General features: G+C 39.1%; 1 protein-coding gene across 3 annotated transcripts in view; it reads left to right on the top strand.

Moving 5' to 3' along the window:
- Positions 1 to 15774, top strand: part of LOC124605466 (glutamine--fructose-6-phosphate aminotransferase [isomerizing] 1-like) — a 156959-nt gene that overhangs the window by 135164 nt on the left and 6021 nt on the right. For all 3 annotated transcript variants that reach the window (XM_047137170.1, XM_047137178.1, XM_047137187.1), the window contains 3 exons: positions 1980 to 2178; positions 9781 to 10025; positions 11795 to 11950. In XM_047137170.1, the coding sequence (XP_046993126.1) occupies positions 1980 to 2178; positions 9781 to 10025; positions 11795 to 11950 (600 nt within the window). The remainder of the gene's footprint in view (positions 1 to 1979; positions 2179 to 9780; positions 10026 to 11794; positions 11951 to 15774) is intronic.

Below are 15774 nucleotides of genomic sequence, written 5' to 3' on the forward strand. Positions count from 1 at the left end.
ACTTCAAAGGACAACAAAAACAGGAATCCTACAATGCTGCTCTTGGAAGGGTCCTAGTGGCTATGGTTTTCCATTGCCTTCCTTTGACCTATTATGAAGTATGAAGTGGGCATCTCTGCCTTGGGATGGCTGTGTTGAATGTTTGTACAATGTAGTGTTGGGTTTGAGTTGTCATGAATTAAGGGTGAAATCTTTGAGAAGGTGCAGTGGAATATTGCATTAGCCACCTGTAGGTGATGTGCTCGAAGAGTAAGTGATGAGCATGGAGTGTCGTCATTTGGACTAAGGTAACAATGATGTTGATTTATTGCGAGATGGGCTAGGCTTGCTAGGTGTAACATGCCATTGCTGTGGTAATGCTTGACAACAGGCAAGAGGATTTCTCAATCATTGGGGTTTCAATGGTGTTGCCGAGTAGACGACTAAAGGAGCACAATGGGGTAACAGGTGAGCTGCTTTCGCAAATAAACAGCTGTCAATTTTGTAGCAAATTCATTTGCAGCCCAGCTGTCTATCAGGATGAAGGGGTTAACCCAGATGAGAAAGTGGCGTGGAGCCACCAGTGGTAGCCACGGGTTTGAGTCTCAGTTGCAGTGCCACCTTCCTGCACCAAGTCCTCCCTCCAGACTTGGTGCCGCAGGCCTTCCTGGCTCACTCCAGCAGCAGCTGGACTCCTGCACGGGGGTAGTTTGTTGCAACCTGGGTACAGCAATCACCTACCTACTTTGTGGTGGGCACACCTCCTCATTGCATGCTCGGCTACCTGTCTGCGGTTATTCATTGTAGAGAAGGCTACTGCTGCAAAATTCCTGTCCATCTGCACACACAACTGACACCAGTGCTGTGTCCTGTGCAATATGCTGGGCATCGAGTGCAGGTGTCAGCAAAACAAGGGTGCAAGCAAGTGTTGCAGCCAGCTGGATGGTCACTAGCAGCTGGCTGGCTGGCTACTGGCCTTCTCACCATGGGGCAGAGGCACATGATCGCCTTCCCATATTAATACAGTGCTGGTCTACAAGTAGAAAATAAATTAATGTTTTTAACAGTCACTACTCCCTGGCTCTTCTTCAGACTGCCACCCAGCCTCAACCCTTAGCCATTCGTCATCCTGACAACATAGCCATCCTATCACTGCTGGGCTCAGCTATAGGATGAAGGTACGGGAAAGGATAAAATTGGAGCTGGCATATAATCTATTCCTCTAGCAACAAGGGTGCCACCTAACTTAACATCCCCATTTGACAACCAGATCAGCATCATAAACAGTGTCATACACCCTCATTTGATGAGACACTGTGAGGAGATTAGGAATTTAATCCAGGACATTTGTACAAAGACTGGTGGTAGTCTGGAACTTCATGTGACCACAGCTCACCTCCCCTTGCCAACCTAATACTGGCAGTGAAAATTTTTCACCACTTGGATTTGAACCGGCTTACTTCAGAGTAGTATGCCACCACACAGGCATGTGTTAGCAATCTCGGTTACAGGAGCTGGTGTCTCTTATATTTATTGTGAACTATTTTGTAAATAAACATTTCTTCCCTTCAAAAGATAAAAAATATCCTCTGAACTTCATAAAGTATGGTGAAATGCAAAAGCATAATGTAAATATTTTGTTGAGCTGATTTTTAATTTTACAGTGTTGTCATTTGTCACCAATACACCTAAAGTATTTACTCACAGTACTTCTTGGGGTCATGCTACTGCAATTTCTAACAAAATATTCAAATGAATTTAGTAGAAAATGTGACTGAAACAGTTTAATTTTAACTTACTTTCAAGTATAGGAGTTTGCTACAAGATGTTGCACAATGTCTTAATTGTTTCCATTAAAGAAATATGTCACTACTACTGTTATTTTTCCAAAATTTCCATAAATAATTAAAAATTACAACTTCTAAATATGGCAATGAACTGTATTCTGTTACTTGCCTAATCAAACTTTTTACCACACGGGCATTGGTTTTTGTTGGCAGGATTATATTCCAGAAATAAGGCGATGCAGAAGATTGATGCTGATAGGATGTGGCACAAGTTACCATTCCGCTGTTGCCACACGCCAGTTGCTGGAGGAACTGACTGAACTGCCAGTTATGGTGGAACTAGCATCAGATTTCTTGGACAGGAGTACTCCTGTCTTCCGTGACGATGTCTGCTTCTTCATTTCTCAGTCAGGTATATACAAGAGTAAAACTACTGTACATCAATTTCCCTCACTGTTGTCATACAGTATACACATTTTTAATGCAGGTATATATGCATCTTTCTGGCATCTGTGTAGCTGCAGAACTCTGTCACATTTTTCTTGAGATACCTATGGCAAATTCTGAATTTGTCATCCTGGTCTTAGAATCAGCACTGTTACTAGATATTTTTAGATCTTTGGTCCAGTTTTAACCTAGGTTCTTAGAACAGTCTTTGCAAAACACTGAATTAGAATCTAAAGAAATGGCAAAAAATTACATGCTTATACATTCTATTTCTCAACATAATTTTTGACATGCGCCTGTCTTTCACATCGAGGGTAGTTTGATAAACCAGGGTAGTGTGCTAAACTGTTTGACACTTGAAGCATCACATCAGATTTGTATTTTAAGCTCTGACCATGAGTCATGCGAAACTACTTTTAATACGCTCAAATGAACTACACTGTTTGCCACTAAAATGACAACACCATGCAGACTGTATACAGCTCACATCAAATTGCATGACGTACGCTATAGTGCGTTTAAAATTAGTTGCAACTTTTGACAGTTCCGTAAGTAGCGAGTGGAGGGAAGCATAGTTGCCAGCGTGTGCTGAGTGCATCAGCAGGTGACTACACTATAATGCCAGACCTACTTGGTGCAGAACCTGTGAGGTTTGCTCGACTGCGTGAACAGCAAACCACGCAAGCCGGCCAATCTGTGTTCTTTCTTGAACGACTTTAAAGAAACTATTCGTTAATAAACTCTAATTTTCACACATCTATAATTTAATTCATCAGCTTCATGATGAGCCAGCTATCATTTCGTTAATGATAATAGTTATTGTGATATTTCGATAGTAGGTAAACTACCACAAGAAATTCTTAGTTTGCAGTGAAAAATAAGGGTCGCTATGGATTTGTGTTTGGTGCATGTTACGTCATATATTGCTGTGTATGAAATGTAGCTAATACATTGAATTATTCTTTAAACTTGGAAGGATATCGCTCTCTGTCTCCAGTCTCAAGAAAATGGAATGTATGTAAAGAGCGCACTGTCACAAACGCATGTGCCCGGTGAAAAAGCCAGAATGAAATATTCACAAATCCCTCGTATCTCAAAAATGGTCTGAGATATCGAAACAAGATTTTGGCAAATGAAAGAGGAGATTAATTTGCCTTATGATTAATATGTGAAACTTCCCTGCCTATCGTGATATACAAGCAACTTCAGATTTTTTTCAATGAAATAATGTAATTTTTAAGGACAATCGATAGCTGGTGAGGCGAGAATTGCTGTAGATTTTTATATTGAGAATGGTCTTTTTCATAAACTACTGACCTGTCTTTCCCTCAATTGCTAGTTTAATATTATACTATTTCAACACTCACCTCGCAGCTTCATGAATCCCTCTCTTCGACTATCTTCTTGGTATGGCTGACCCACTGCATTATTGGAGCTTTATCAATCACAACAGAGCAGTTGGCACATTGTCCATTACTGTTGTCGAATCCAGAGGAATATTTTGCAGCAGAACATTATCTTCATGAACGTGATCTTGGATGACAACTTTTAATGTAAACCTCATGTTCTGATGAGGTACACTGTTGTTATTAATCAAACACCAAACAAAACACTTCTTTACAATACCTGATGGCTGCAGAACACTTCAAAGTCAGAAAACAACCACTTTCAATGAGAGTTGATGAATGCAGATATGCATCTAACACTTGACATCACATGGCAACACGGGTGCTTTACCAGCCAACCTCTGGCAGTGTGGTAGAAAAACCTGGCTCACTATTGGTGTTACCTGGGCAACTGTATCTGCTGATCCAAACATCAAGAGTCACAACTAATTTTAAACGCACTGTATGTGCTTGTACTTCCAAATGATTGGTATTTCAGCACAACCATCATACAGTAGGTACACATAATGTCATCTACTTTCTGTATATATGGAAAGATTATGCAGCATGTTTCTCATTCAGAAATTGCATTTGAATGGTGGTTGGTCATGAGAAGATAATGTTATGCCTCATGTAAGAAGGAGAAACATCTACCAGCATATGTTGAAATTAGACAGCAATGTAATTGTGGCCTATTGAGTCTGTGGTTTATTGTTCGCCAGTGATGCTGCACTCATTGCTCAGGATCCAAGAAAATTGTCTGAATATGAGATTGATGGGCTCAGGAAGTCCGTACTCAAAGCTGTGTAGGATCTCAGCAACCCAAGATGACTAGTGCCTGAGAGGGCAGACACAATGTTCATTTGGCCATCCAGGATCAAACAGCCATGTCACAGAAGTTACAGCCGCGTCAAAAAACCTTAAGAAAGGAAATTAACTTATTTGCAACAAGATAAGTAATCCACACAGACGGTGTGATGCCATCCAAAGTACCCAGCAGAGATAGGCATGCCCTACATGGTGCATGCAATAGCAACACTGGACACGTGAATGGCACTATGTCATCTTTTCAGATGAGTCCCAGTTTTGTGTACAGCACCATGATGCACATACCCATGCGTGGAGGCACAGAGCCATTGGGTGTCCAACACAGTCAACTCTGGTTCATGTAGCTGGTAACTTGGACAGAAAGCATTACATTTATGACGTGTTAAGGCCAGTGGCTGTAACTCGCCTCTGAGGTCTCTGTGATGTTATCTTTCAACAAGATAGTACAAGGGCACATGTTGCCCATGCCATCCTGACCTAACTTGATACAGAGAATGTTTGACTATTTCTCACCCAATGAATGCCCTGCTGGGTTAGAGCTATTGTTGCTGCTAGAAACAGCACCCCTTTTATTCAATTTCACACCTTGTTTCCGCCAAAATCACCAAAAAATTAAATCTTGTATTTTTCCTTCTGTGGACATAGAACAAGTAACACTTTTGGACATACAACAAGTAACACTTTATTATTTAGTATTTACTGGTGTTGCAATTTTTATGGCCAGCAGTGTAGCTGAACTGGAAACGAGAGTGAAACCTATTAAGTCTTTCCATGATCCTGCTGACTTTGTTGAGTCTCTAGTGTCCTCACTAAATTTGCTGTTCTGAATTTTTAAAATACTCTAACAGAAAAAAAATCACAACACCAAAAATTAATTAATGTAAATTAATGAAATTATGGGAATACATTTATCTAGGTAACATATTTAAGTGACTAACATTGCAAGGTCACAGTCTAATGTAAGTGTGAGAAAAGCCATTGCAAATGTGGAATACTAGTACATTAATAACCAGTGTAACTGCCAGAAAGTTGAATGCAAGCATGCAAATGTGCATGCATTGTGCTGTGTTGTACAGGTGCCGAATGTCAGTTTGTGGTATGGAGTTCCACATGTGTTGCACTTGGTTGGTCAATACAGGTACAGTAATACTGCTTGTGGATGAAGCTGGAGTTGTCTGATTATGTCCCATACGTGCTTGACTGCAGGCAGATCTGGTGATCGAGCAGGCCAAGGCAACATGTCAACACTCTATAGATCATGTTGGGTTACAACAGCAGTATGTGGATGAGTGTTATCCTATTGGGAAACACCCCCTTGAACGCTGTTATAAATGACAGCACAACAGGTTGAATCACCAGACTGACGTGCCTCCTCCTAACCAACATGGCCATCACTGGCACTGCATCAAGACAGAACGAGCATTCAACAGACAACACAACAGACCTCCACCCTGGCCTCCAATGAGCTCTCGGTTCACACCACTGAAGTCAAAAATGGCGGTTGTTTGAGTCAGTGGAATGCATGCTACAGGGCATCTGGCTCAGAGCTGTCCTAGATGTACCTGATTTGTAACAGTTCATTGTGTCACTGTGGTACCAACTGCTGCTGCAGAAGCAGTACAATGCATCAAAGCCATACACCGGACACGATGGTCACCCGTCTCGGCAGTGCCACATGGCCATATCCAGAGCCCAGTCTTCTTGCGACTATACATTCTCATGAAAGCTGCTGCCAGCAGTCATGTACTAAGGCCTGCCATGTCATTATGAAATATCGCAGAAAAAAAAAAAATCCAGCATCTCATAGCTCTTTTACGCGGTCTCATTCAAACTCAGTAAGGTGTTGCTTAATGCAACAAAGATGCCATTAAGGCATTCTTGATTAACATAACTCACCTTTCCAATCTCAGGAATAACTAATGCTCAGGACCGTTACAGTGTGCATTAAAGTAAACCTGATTTGCATTCTCATGGTGGCGCTACTAACACCACCCTTGTGCAACTGGTGCGAAATTTGACAAGATATCATTTTCTGATGTAGAAACATGCCTACCAACGTTTAGTTCTGTTGCTCACCTCCTCCTTGGCAATTTTTTTTTCTTTTTTTTTTTGTCATCAGTGTACATCAATCACAACAACAAATGACATCCCTGTTACAATTCAGATAAAATGTATTATAGCTTATAAGATAATCATATGGTTATAATAGAGGGAAACATTCCACGTAGGAAATATATATCTAAAAACAAAGATGATGTGACTTACCAAATGAAAGTGCTGGCAGGTCGACAGACACACAAACAAACACAAACATACACACAAAATTCAAGCTTTCGCAACAAACTGTTGCCTCATCAGGAAAGAGGGAAGGAGAGGGGAAGACGAAAGGAAGTGGGTTTTAAAGGAGAGGGTAAGGAGTCATTCCAATCCCGGGAGCGGAAAGACTTACCTTAGGGGGAAAAAAGGACAGGTATACACTCGCACACACGCACATATCCATCCACACATACAGACACAAGCAGACATATTTTTAAATATGTTTAAATATGTCTGCTTGTGTCTGTATGTGTGGATGGATATGTGCGTGTGTGCGAGTGTATACCTGTCCTTTTTTCCCCCTAAGGTAAGTCTTTCCGCTCCCGGGATTGGAATGACTCCTTACCCTCTCCTTTAAAACCCACTTCCTTTCGTCTTCCCCTCTCCTTCCCTCTTTCCTGATGAGGCAACAGTTTGTTGCGAAAGCTTGAATTTTGTGTGTATGTTTGTGTTTGTTTGTGTGTCTGTCGACCTGCCAGCACTTTCATTTGGTAAGTCACATCATCTTTGTTTTTAGATTTATAAGATAATCACATAGACATCTTGAGTTTAGGACCCTTGCTTGATGGGATTATAAGGTTTGAATGAAATATCCTAAGATAAAAATGTTAAACATTCATGATAGCTCATATATTTCTTTTAAGTGCTTTCTGAATGTATGGAGGCAGATGAGGGTAACTGATAACCTCACATGAATTTTTATAAACTGCTTGAAACTCATTTGGCTAAACTAGTGACGTGCCCTGGTTTTGTATGGGTAGAACTAAGTATCTATGGCTGGGTGGCTTGTCTGGCATAGTGATAGTAAATTACATACACAAACATTCCTCATGAATCCCATCCATTAATGAAAAGTGTATCAAAATCCATACAGCAGTTTCTGAGATTAGCCTTCACATACAGAAAGAACAACTTGGCAGGGTACTTTAATTTAGTAATATGTACAGATGGAACTTCAGCGGGATGACTAATCATTGACATACTCATGTTTGTTTGGTGTGTTTGTTGGTGATCCCCAAGTTTTTTTTCTAAATTTCCACAAATTTATTTAAATGCCACAAGAAAATAAGAGAACAAATCAGGCAAACTCCCATGTACTTGTAGAAATGTGTACAGGTCAGGTGTGGTCAGAGTCCAAGAGGTTTTGTGTTCAAACTGAATGACCTTTTACCTCTTTGTCAGTGGTTGCTTCATTATTAAACGTTTACTTTTATTTGTGTCTTTTTAAATACAGGTACCTATTGTCTTCATGTTCAATGAAGCTATGCCAAGATCACTGATGTCTGGAAAACACGTAGTGTTCCACTATGATGCTGAGAACAGGTCATGTTGTCGTACCTTCATCTTGGGAACTTTGGGTTCATGAAACAATAACTTGGTCACTGCTAGGTCAGCTTTGTGAGTGCTTGCCATTTGGCACTACCCAGGGACATATTTATCTTGAGAATTGCAACAGACACAGCATTCATTAACTCTCTCAATGATTAATAAGTCAACATAATCTAATATTATACGTATGTTAGAAAATAGTGTTCTGCCTCACATTAATTAAGGGTAAATTAATTTTATATACAAAAAAAAAAAAAAAATGTCAGAGGTCTAGTGTCCTTCAGTTTCATATGCATCCACCATGCATATTTAATTTCCTGTCTGCTGATCATATTTGCTTCTCTTTTTTAGTCCTTGGCTAAATGCCTGGTGTACATTTGCATCCTGTTCATAGCTTCTTATACATTTCTTTGTCATATGTCAAGTTCTGAACATTATTTTATGAAGTACAACTGTCACAAAATGGTATTTCATTAATAGTAGACAATTCTAAATTTATCATCATCTTACCTATCTGATGAGCAATGTTGGAAGTAATTGAGGCCCAGTTATTTTATTTGCAAAAATAGCAGTTACCCTTCCACTTTTCTCAGATCACAGCTTTAGCATAAGAACTTTCATCCTTAATTTCCTGCCTCTGTTGCACTTCCTATTTTATCTGTTGTTTGCATGTAACTTTATGCAATAACTAATGAATAATCTGTTATTCCTTCTTCTTCTTCTTCTTCTTCTGCTTTTACGGCCTCATTGGACCACTTCAGTCAATCATTTCTGGTCCTCTTCTTTGGTATTTTCCCCTTCCGAGTGGCCCAGTATCTCTTCATTCGTTCCGATGCTTTTCGTCGTTCCTTATCTGTAAATACCCTTTTCATTGTATGTCGTTTGTCAATTTTTGGTTTAAATCTTATTTCTGTGTCCCTCAACTTCTTTAAATTTGGGGTTTTGTTCTGCAAATAATCCAGAGTTATTTCCAGTTCTTCCATATCCTCTCTTATTTCCTTAAGCCATCCTCCTTGTTGTTTCAAATTCCAGAGTTTCTCAATAATTTTCCTTGATAATCTGGTTTCTGGTGTCCTCAGAATGTGATCCTTCACTTTATTTGATTTACAAATTTTTTTGGGCACTATCTTTGACCTTTTCGCACTGACTACACACATTTCCATGTCATTCTGGAAGTTCTATTTCTCACTTAAGTCCCCCCCCCCCCCCCCAAAAAAAAAAAAAAAAAAAAAAAAAAAAACCACACACACACACACACACACACACACACACACACACACACACACACACACACAATATTTGATGGGATGGGTTCCAGCACAGATACTCCACTCATGTGTCAATATTGTTTATCCCTAATGATAAAACACGGAAGGTTAAGAATATAAATCATAAAGTGAAATCCATCCTGTGCCATCAGGCATCTCTTAAACTAGGTGCCAAGTCCTTAGCCTGTCTAATATTTTTGGTGATTGGCAACTTTCCTTCTCTCGTATTGTTACATTCCATCCTAGATTACCCATTGTTTGAATGAATGAATGAATGAATGAATTCAGGCAGCAAAAGCTTTATATTTGTTTTTCTTTTATTCATAAGTAGAATTATGTTCACCTTTTATTTACCTTCATTTGTTTAATTTTTAATTTACAATTAATCTCTCCTGAATAAGTAACTTGCTGTACAACACTTTGTTTCTTTTCCCGTAACAGGTGAAACAGCAGACACACTGATGGCTCTCAGATACTGCAAGAACCGTGGAGCCCTTATAGTTGGTATAACTAATACTGTAGGAAGTTCTATCTGCCGAGAATCACATTGTGGTGTGCATATCAATGCTGGCCCTGAGATTGGTGTAGCATCCACAAAGGCATATACATCGCAGTTTATATCGCTTGTACTTTTTGCACTTGTGCTCAGTGAGGACAGAATCTCTCTTCAAGCCCGCCGCTCAGAGGTAGGTGTAAATGTGTGGATGGTCAAGTGCTAAGTTAATACTGTGAATTACGTTACACTAACAAATGTGTCATCTTGGTACAGAAATTACAAAAAAATCTGCTAAATGACAGTGCCACTACACTGAAGCTTAACGCAGACATGTCTTACTTAGACAGTGATGCATAATGAGTGTTTCTGAAATACTGAATGTAAATGCTCCAATGATGTTGATCATTTGATCATTCCCTGTTACTTATTTGATAATATGTACTTGTTAAATAAAACAAAGGCATTTGGTAGTTACATAAAGCATACCACACTTAGATGCCTCACAGAACACAAATTATCTTTTTCACAGCAAATAACAGTAATGGCAATTCAGTTCTGATAGCCTAAATCTCAATCTGACTCAGATTTTTCACTAACTCAGAACTATGCATCATGCCAGACCATGAATATTGTTGTTGTTGTCTACTGTATACACATAATATTTGATTAATTTTGGAAGTTATTCCTCAATATGTTTTGACACAAAATGTTTAATGCCTAATGAATGAGCCTGTTCTTTCAAAGGTTATGCTAGTTTCCTCATATTTCCCACTCCTCCTCCTCTCTCAACCCATACATTATTTGCACAATGTTTTAGCTCTGAAAGTGTCATATGTTAGTAAGAAAACTGCAATTTTGATGTAGCTGGGGCTGAAGTACAGAGTCAGCTTCAGTACAAATAGTGAATAGTGTATTTCATTTATGACAGAACACACGATTTACAAGTTTCACTTGCACTGCACAAAATTATTTTTCACTAATCTATTTATGTATTCTTGTCTTGTACTCTTTGTCTTTAAATATGTCTGCTTGTGAGATGTCTGCTTGTGTCTGTATATGTGTGGATGGATATGTGTGGATGGATATGTGTGGATGGATATGTGTGGATGGATATGTGTGGATGGATATGTGTGTGTGTGCGCGCGAGTGTATACCCGTCCTTTTTTCCCCCTAAGGTAAGTCTTTCCGCTCCCGGGATTGGAATGACTCCTTACCCTCTCCCTTAAAACCCACATTCTTTCGTCTTTCCCTCTCCTTCCCTCTTTCCTGATGAGGAAAGCTTGTTGCGAAAGCTTGAATTTTGTGTGTTTGTTTGTGTGTCTATCGACCTGCCAGCGCTTTCGTTCGGTAAGTCACATCACCTTTGTTTTTAGATATATTTATGTATTCTGGTGTACAGTGCATGATTACACTTTTACTGTAACTGTTCATAGTCATAGTAACACAAGAAATGTGTAAACCAGAAATGCTACATTACGATTATGAAATTATTGAAGAAATTCAATAAACATAAAATAGTTCGTTGCATAAGAGGAGCCCGAAACCCATAACCACCCTAAGATTAATTAATGGCTTTTCGATAAGTACAGTTACTGAAACTGCATATCTAAACTAATGACAATAAAAAAACTAAGAAAGTAAGTTGCTTTGTCAGTTCAAGTTACAACACATATAACTCTTCCATAAGAAAAGGGAAAAGAAATCCATACTTTTAAAAATAAAACCTTGGTTCCTCTTCTATACAGTTCTTGCCCAAGAGACCATTATTTTCGCATAAAAAACGAGACAAACAATTCTTCTCCCCCAGCCTTTATTGGTGATTGTAATGTACTACATCAAGAAAATAAATGTGAGACTACTTTCATAAGTAAAATCTAATAAGCAATCAAAGTAAAATCTAGTAAGCAAGCGGTAACACCATTTTATTTCATAGTTCTAAGAAAGAAATTATTCTTTCAGATCATTGAGGGACTGAAACATCTGGATGAAAAGATTCGTGAAGTTCTGGAAGTCGATGATGAAGTGAAGGAGTTAGCCAAGGATCTGTATCACCAAAAATCTTTACTGATTATGGGCCGAGGTTACAACTTTGCAACCTGTATGGAGGGAGCTCTTGTAAGTACAAATGAACCACAATACACAACAGCTATAATATTAGGTATAGAGTTACTAATGAGAATGATATTTGGGAAAAAATAAGAAACTAATACACAGCTGAATAAATGCTACTTCAGTCAGATCTTTTAACAGATAATGTAAAATCTTATCTGTAAAACTACGTGCATGTAGGAAAGAGACATAGTGTGTTAAAGAATACAGTGTGAATGACAATTTATATCCTTGAAGTACTTACAAACTTTATACTGAGAGAGATTAAGTTTTTCATGAATATAAATCCATATTATTCAACAGTACTGTAGCTGTTTAGTGGTTATTTGTTAGCTTTACTTTCATAATTTCACTATGTTATGTGATCAGTGTCTTTACGGAAGATAGCTTTTCTTTTTGCAGCATGCAGATTACATATTTATCTTCCTTTTCATCTCTCATACCATCCTTCATTTTTGTGTTTCGAAGGATCTTTTCCTGTCATTCCTCTTTTTTAATTTTTGGAACAACAATATTATTGAACACTATGGGAAAAAATGGATAAACACATGCAAAGATTGAATGGGACAAAAATTCATGTAATCAGGTGAGGTGAGGCAAAGCGATACAGGAGAATTAACTTTAACTTTGTTTTTTCCTTAGAAGGAACTCTTTTGTATTGCCTATTTTTTTAGATTAATGTGTGCAGCCTTCAGTAACTACTGTAACAGATATTATCAAAAGATCTCCCACAAAGCCCAATCTGATGAATGTAAATGCTGTTAGTGGTACTAAAGTTAGTGTCCAGGCACTCATGGACAAGGCAGGAACTGAAACTGAGGGTAGCAAAGCAAATGCAGTCCTGAACTCCATTTTCAAATGTTCGTTTGCAAAGGAAAATTCATGAGAATTGCCCCAATTTCGTTATCATATCACTGCAAGGATCAGTGACAAATTGAGAAACAGCTGAAATCACTAAAACTGAAAAAAGCTTCATGGTCCAGTGGAGTCCTTAACAGAGTTTAAACAAAAAACCATGCTCAGCAGTTGCAAGAAAGGTCAGGTCACACCCGGGTACAAAAGGAGTAGCAGAAGTGATCTACTACATTACTATACAACATCCTTGACTTCAATTTGTTGTAGGATCTTAGAACATATTCTGAGCATTAACAAAATGAACTATCTCAAACAGAACAACCTCTTCCATGGCAGCCAGTATGGATTCCAAATACACTGATCATGTGAAACCCAAATTTTACTTTTATCACATGACATACTGATACCCATGGATCAGGGTAGTCAGATAAATGTAATATTTCTTGGTTTCTGAATCTGACTCAGTACCACACCTGTGCTTATTATCGAGAGTATGATCATATGGTGTAGTAAGTGAAATTTGTGACTGGATTAATAATTTATTGGTAAGGAGGACACAGCATTACCTTGGAGAGCCTCTAACAGTTGTAGAAGGAACTTCAGGTGCCCCAGGGAAGTATGTTGGGGCTCTTGCTGTTTATGATGGATATTAATGCCCCTGCAGACAATATTAACAGTAACCTCAGACTTTTGTATATGATGCAGTTATCTATTATGAATAATGCCCGAGAAAAGTTGCAGAGATGTTCAATTAGATACTGATAATGTTTCAAAGTGTGAACATTCAAACCTTGCTTTAAATGTTCAGACAAGTTATGAACTTCACGAAATGAAAAGTGTATTATGCTATGACTACAATATCAGTATACAGACAGTCATATTTTTTCCTTCACTGTATTTGCGAGTCCTACATGAAACAAAATGACTGGTAGTGCTATAAGACATCCTCTGCCATGCCGTGGCTTGTGGATGTAGACTGTGTCACAATTTGAATCTTTCAACTCGTGCTAATACCTGGGTTTAACAATTTGTAGGTATATGAAATGTAATGATCACACAGGTGCAGTTATAGATAAACTACACTTCAGTTTGTTGGTAGAATACTAGGGAAATGTCATCATCAGTCTACGAATGGGACTGCTTACAAAACCCTTGTGCGACTCATGGGACTAAAAGGGGATACTGTACGTACACAGAGAAAGGCAGCACAACTGCTCATTTGTTTGTTTGAGCAGTTTGGAAGTGTCACATAGATGCTGAAGAATCTGAACTGGCAGATACTTATAGAAAGCCTACTTACACAGTTTTAAGAAACAGCTTTAAATGATGAAACTAGAAGTGTACTACAAACTGCTGTGCGCACAGCTCCCATAGGGATAGTGAAGACAAGATTAGACTAGTTCAAGTGTGCACAGAGGTGCTCAATCAATCAATCATTCTTCATGTGCTCCATACATGAATTGAATGGGAAGAAGCACAATAAAGTAAAGGTGTATTGATGAAGATATGTAACAGTGACTATCTTGCCACTCATAAACTTCTTATAACTGATGAATTTGCCTCTCAAATTTATATTATTTAATTTGAAATGAAAAGTGTTGTTATTAAAATTTGATGGGTGATTTTTATGTTTCAGTCACTGACTTGAAATTAGTTGAATTAATCAAGATAACCACTCACTGTGTAATCTAAGCATTAGGGAGTGGGAGAGCACACAAACAAGAAATGTAACATACTAGTTCAACCTACGTAATTTGGTTCTTAGGAGCTAAAAAACACATGGCAACATAGTCCAGTCTGGCCACGGTGTGAAGACAATGTAACTGAGCTCATACAAGTGTTTATTTGTGTGTCTAGTAGTTTTAAGTTCATGTTAATGTACCTCTCCACCATTCAATCCCTTCACTATGTGATGAGTTGCACTGCGAGGATCAGTTGAAGCAGATGGGGAGGTTGTGAAGAAAGGAGGACAGGGTTTTTTGGCCATGCGTCCAGGTTATGAAGACATCATTACTGAACCTGAACCAGACCAGACGTTTGGGAGGCTTGGAAGATTTACTCTAGATGGCCCATAAACATGTTGGCATCGGAAAGTGCTATGCGGGTGCCCATGGCTGTGACGTGGATTTGTATGTCTACTTTCGCTTCAGAGGAGAAGTAGTTGTGTGTTAAGATAAAGTTAGTAAGGTGTATGAGGAATAAGGTAATGAGTCTGGAGTCTGAAGGAAGTGGGGAGAGGCAGTGTTTAGCGGCAAGACCACCTGCATGAGGGATGTTGGTGTATAGGGAAGTGTCATCAACAGTGACAAGTAGGGAACTAGGAGGTAAAGGGATGGGGATGGTGGAGAGTCAGTAAAGGAAGTGGTTGGTATCTTTGATGTGGGAGGCTAGTTTTGGGTGATTGGTTGGAGGCCAAAATTCTTTCAGTGGGAACACAATAAGAAGGTACAGTGGGCTGTCCAGGATTTTTGGGTTGGTGGACTTCTGGGGAGCATTTAGAAGACAACACTCAATGTTGGAATTATGCTGGCTTCGGTTGGAGGGATTGGTGGCAAAGAAGTCTGGGAGAAGGACAGTACATCTTTGATAAGTCTACAATGGTTAACTTTGGGAGTAGGGCTGAAGGTGAAGCCTTTGGATAGGACTGGAACTTCTGTTGAGCTGAGGACTTTGGTGGAAAATTAATAACAGTGTTCTGGGATTGTTTTGGCCCTGGATTTACTGGAATGTTGGTATGGAGTTTTGAGGATGTGGCAAGTTGAAAACAACAGCTAGGCAGGTTCTGGTTGCTATGATAGGCTGACGAGAAGGAACACTGTAGGTAGGATAGTAGCTGGATAGTGGTGCCCCTAGGAGGCAGTAGGATGTCAGTAGGCTGGATAACTGACGAAGAGAGTGTCTGGAATGCCTCTTCCAGTTACTGGAGTGCAAGGGTTTCGATTGCAGGGATGTTCTGTGTGTAGTGGAGACTACAC

Source organism: Schistocerca americana, chromosome 1 (genome assembly GCF_021461395.2).
Source record: "Schistocerca americana isolate TAMUIC-IGC-003095 chromosome 1, iqSchAmer2.1, whole genome shotgun sequence".
Classification (NCBI taxonomy): domain Eukaryota; kingdom Metazoa; phylum Arthropoda; class Insecta; order Orthoptera; family Acrididae; genus Schistocerca; species Schistocerca americana.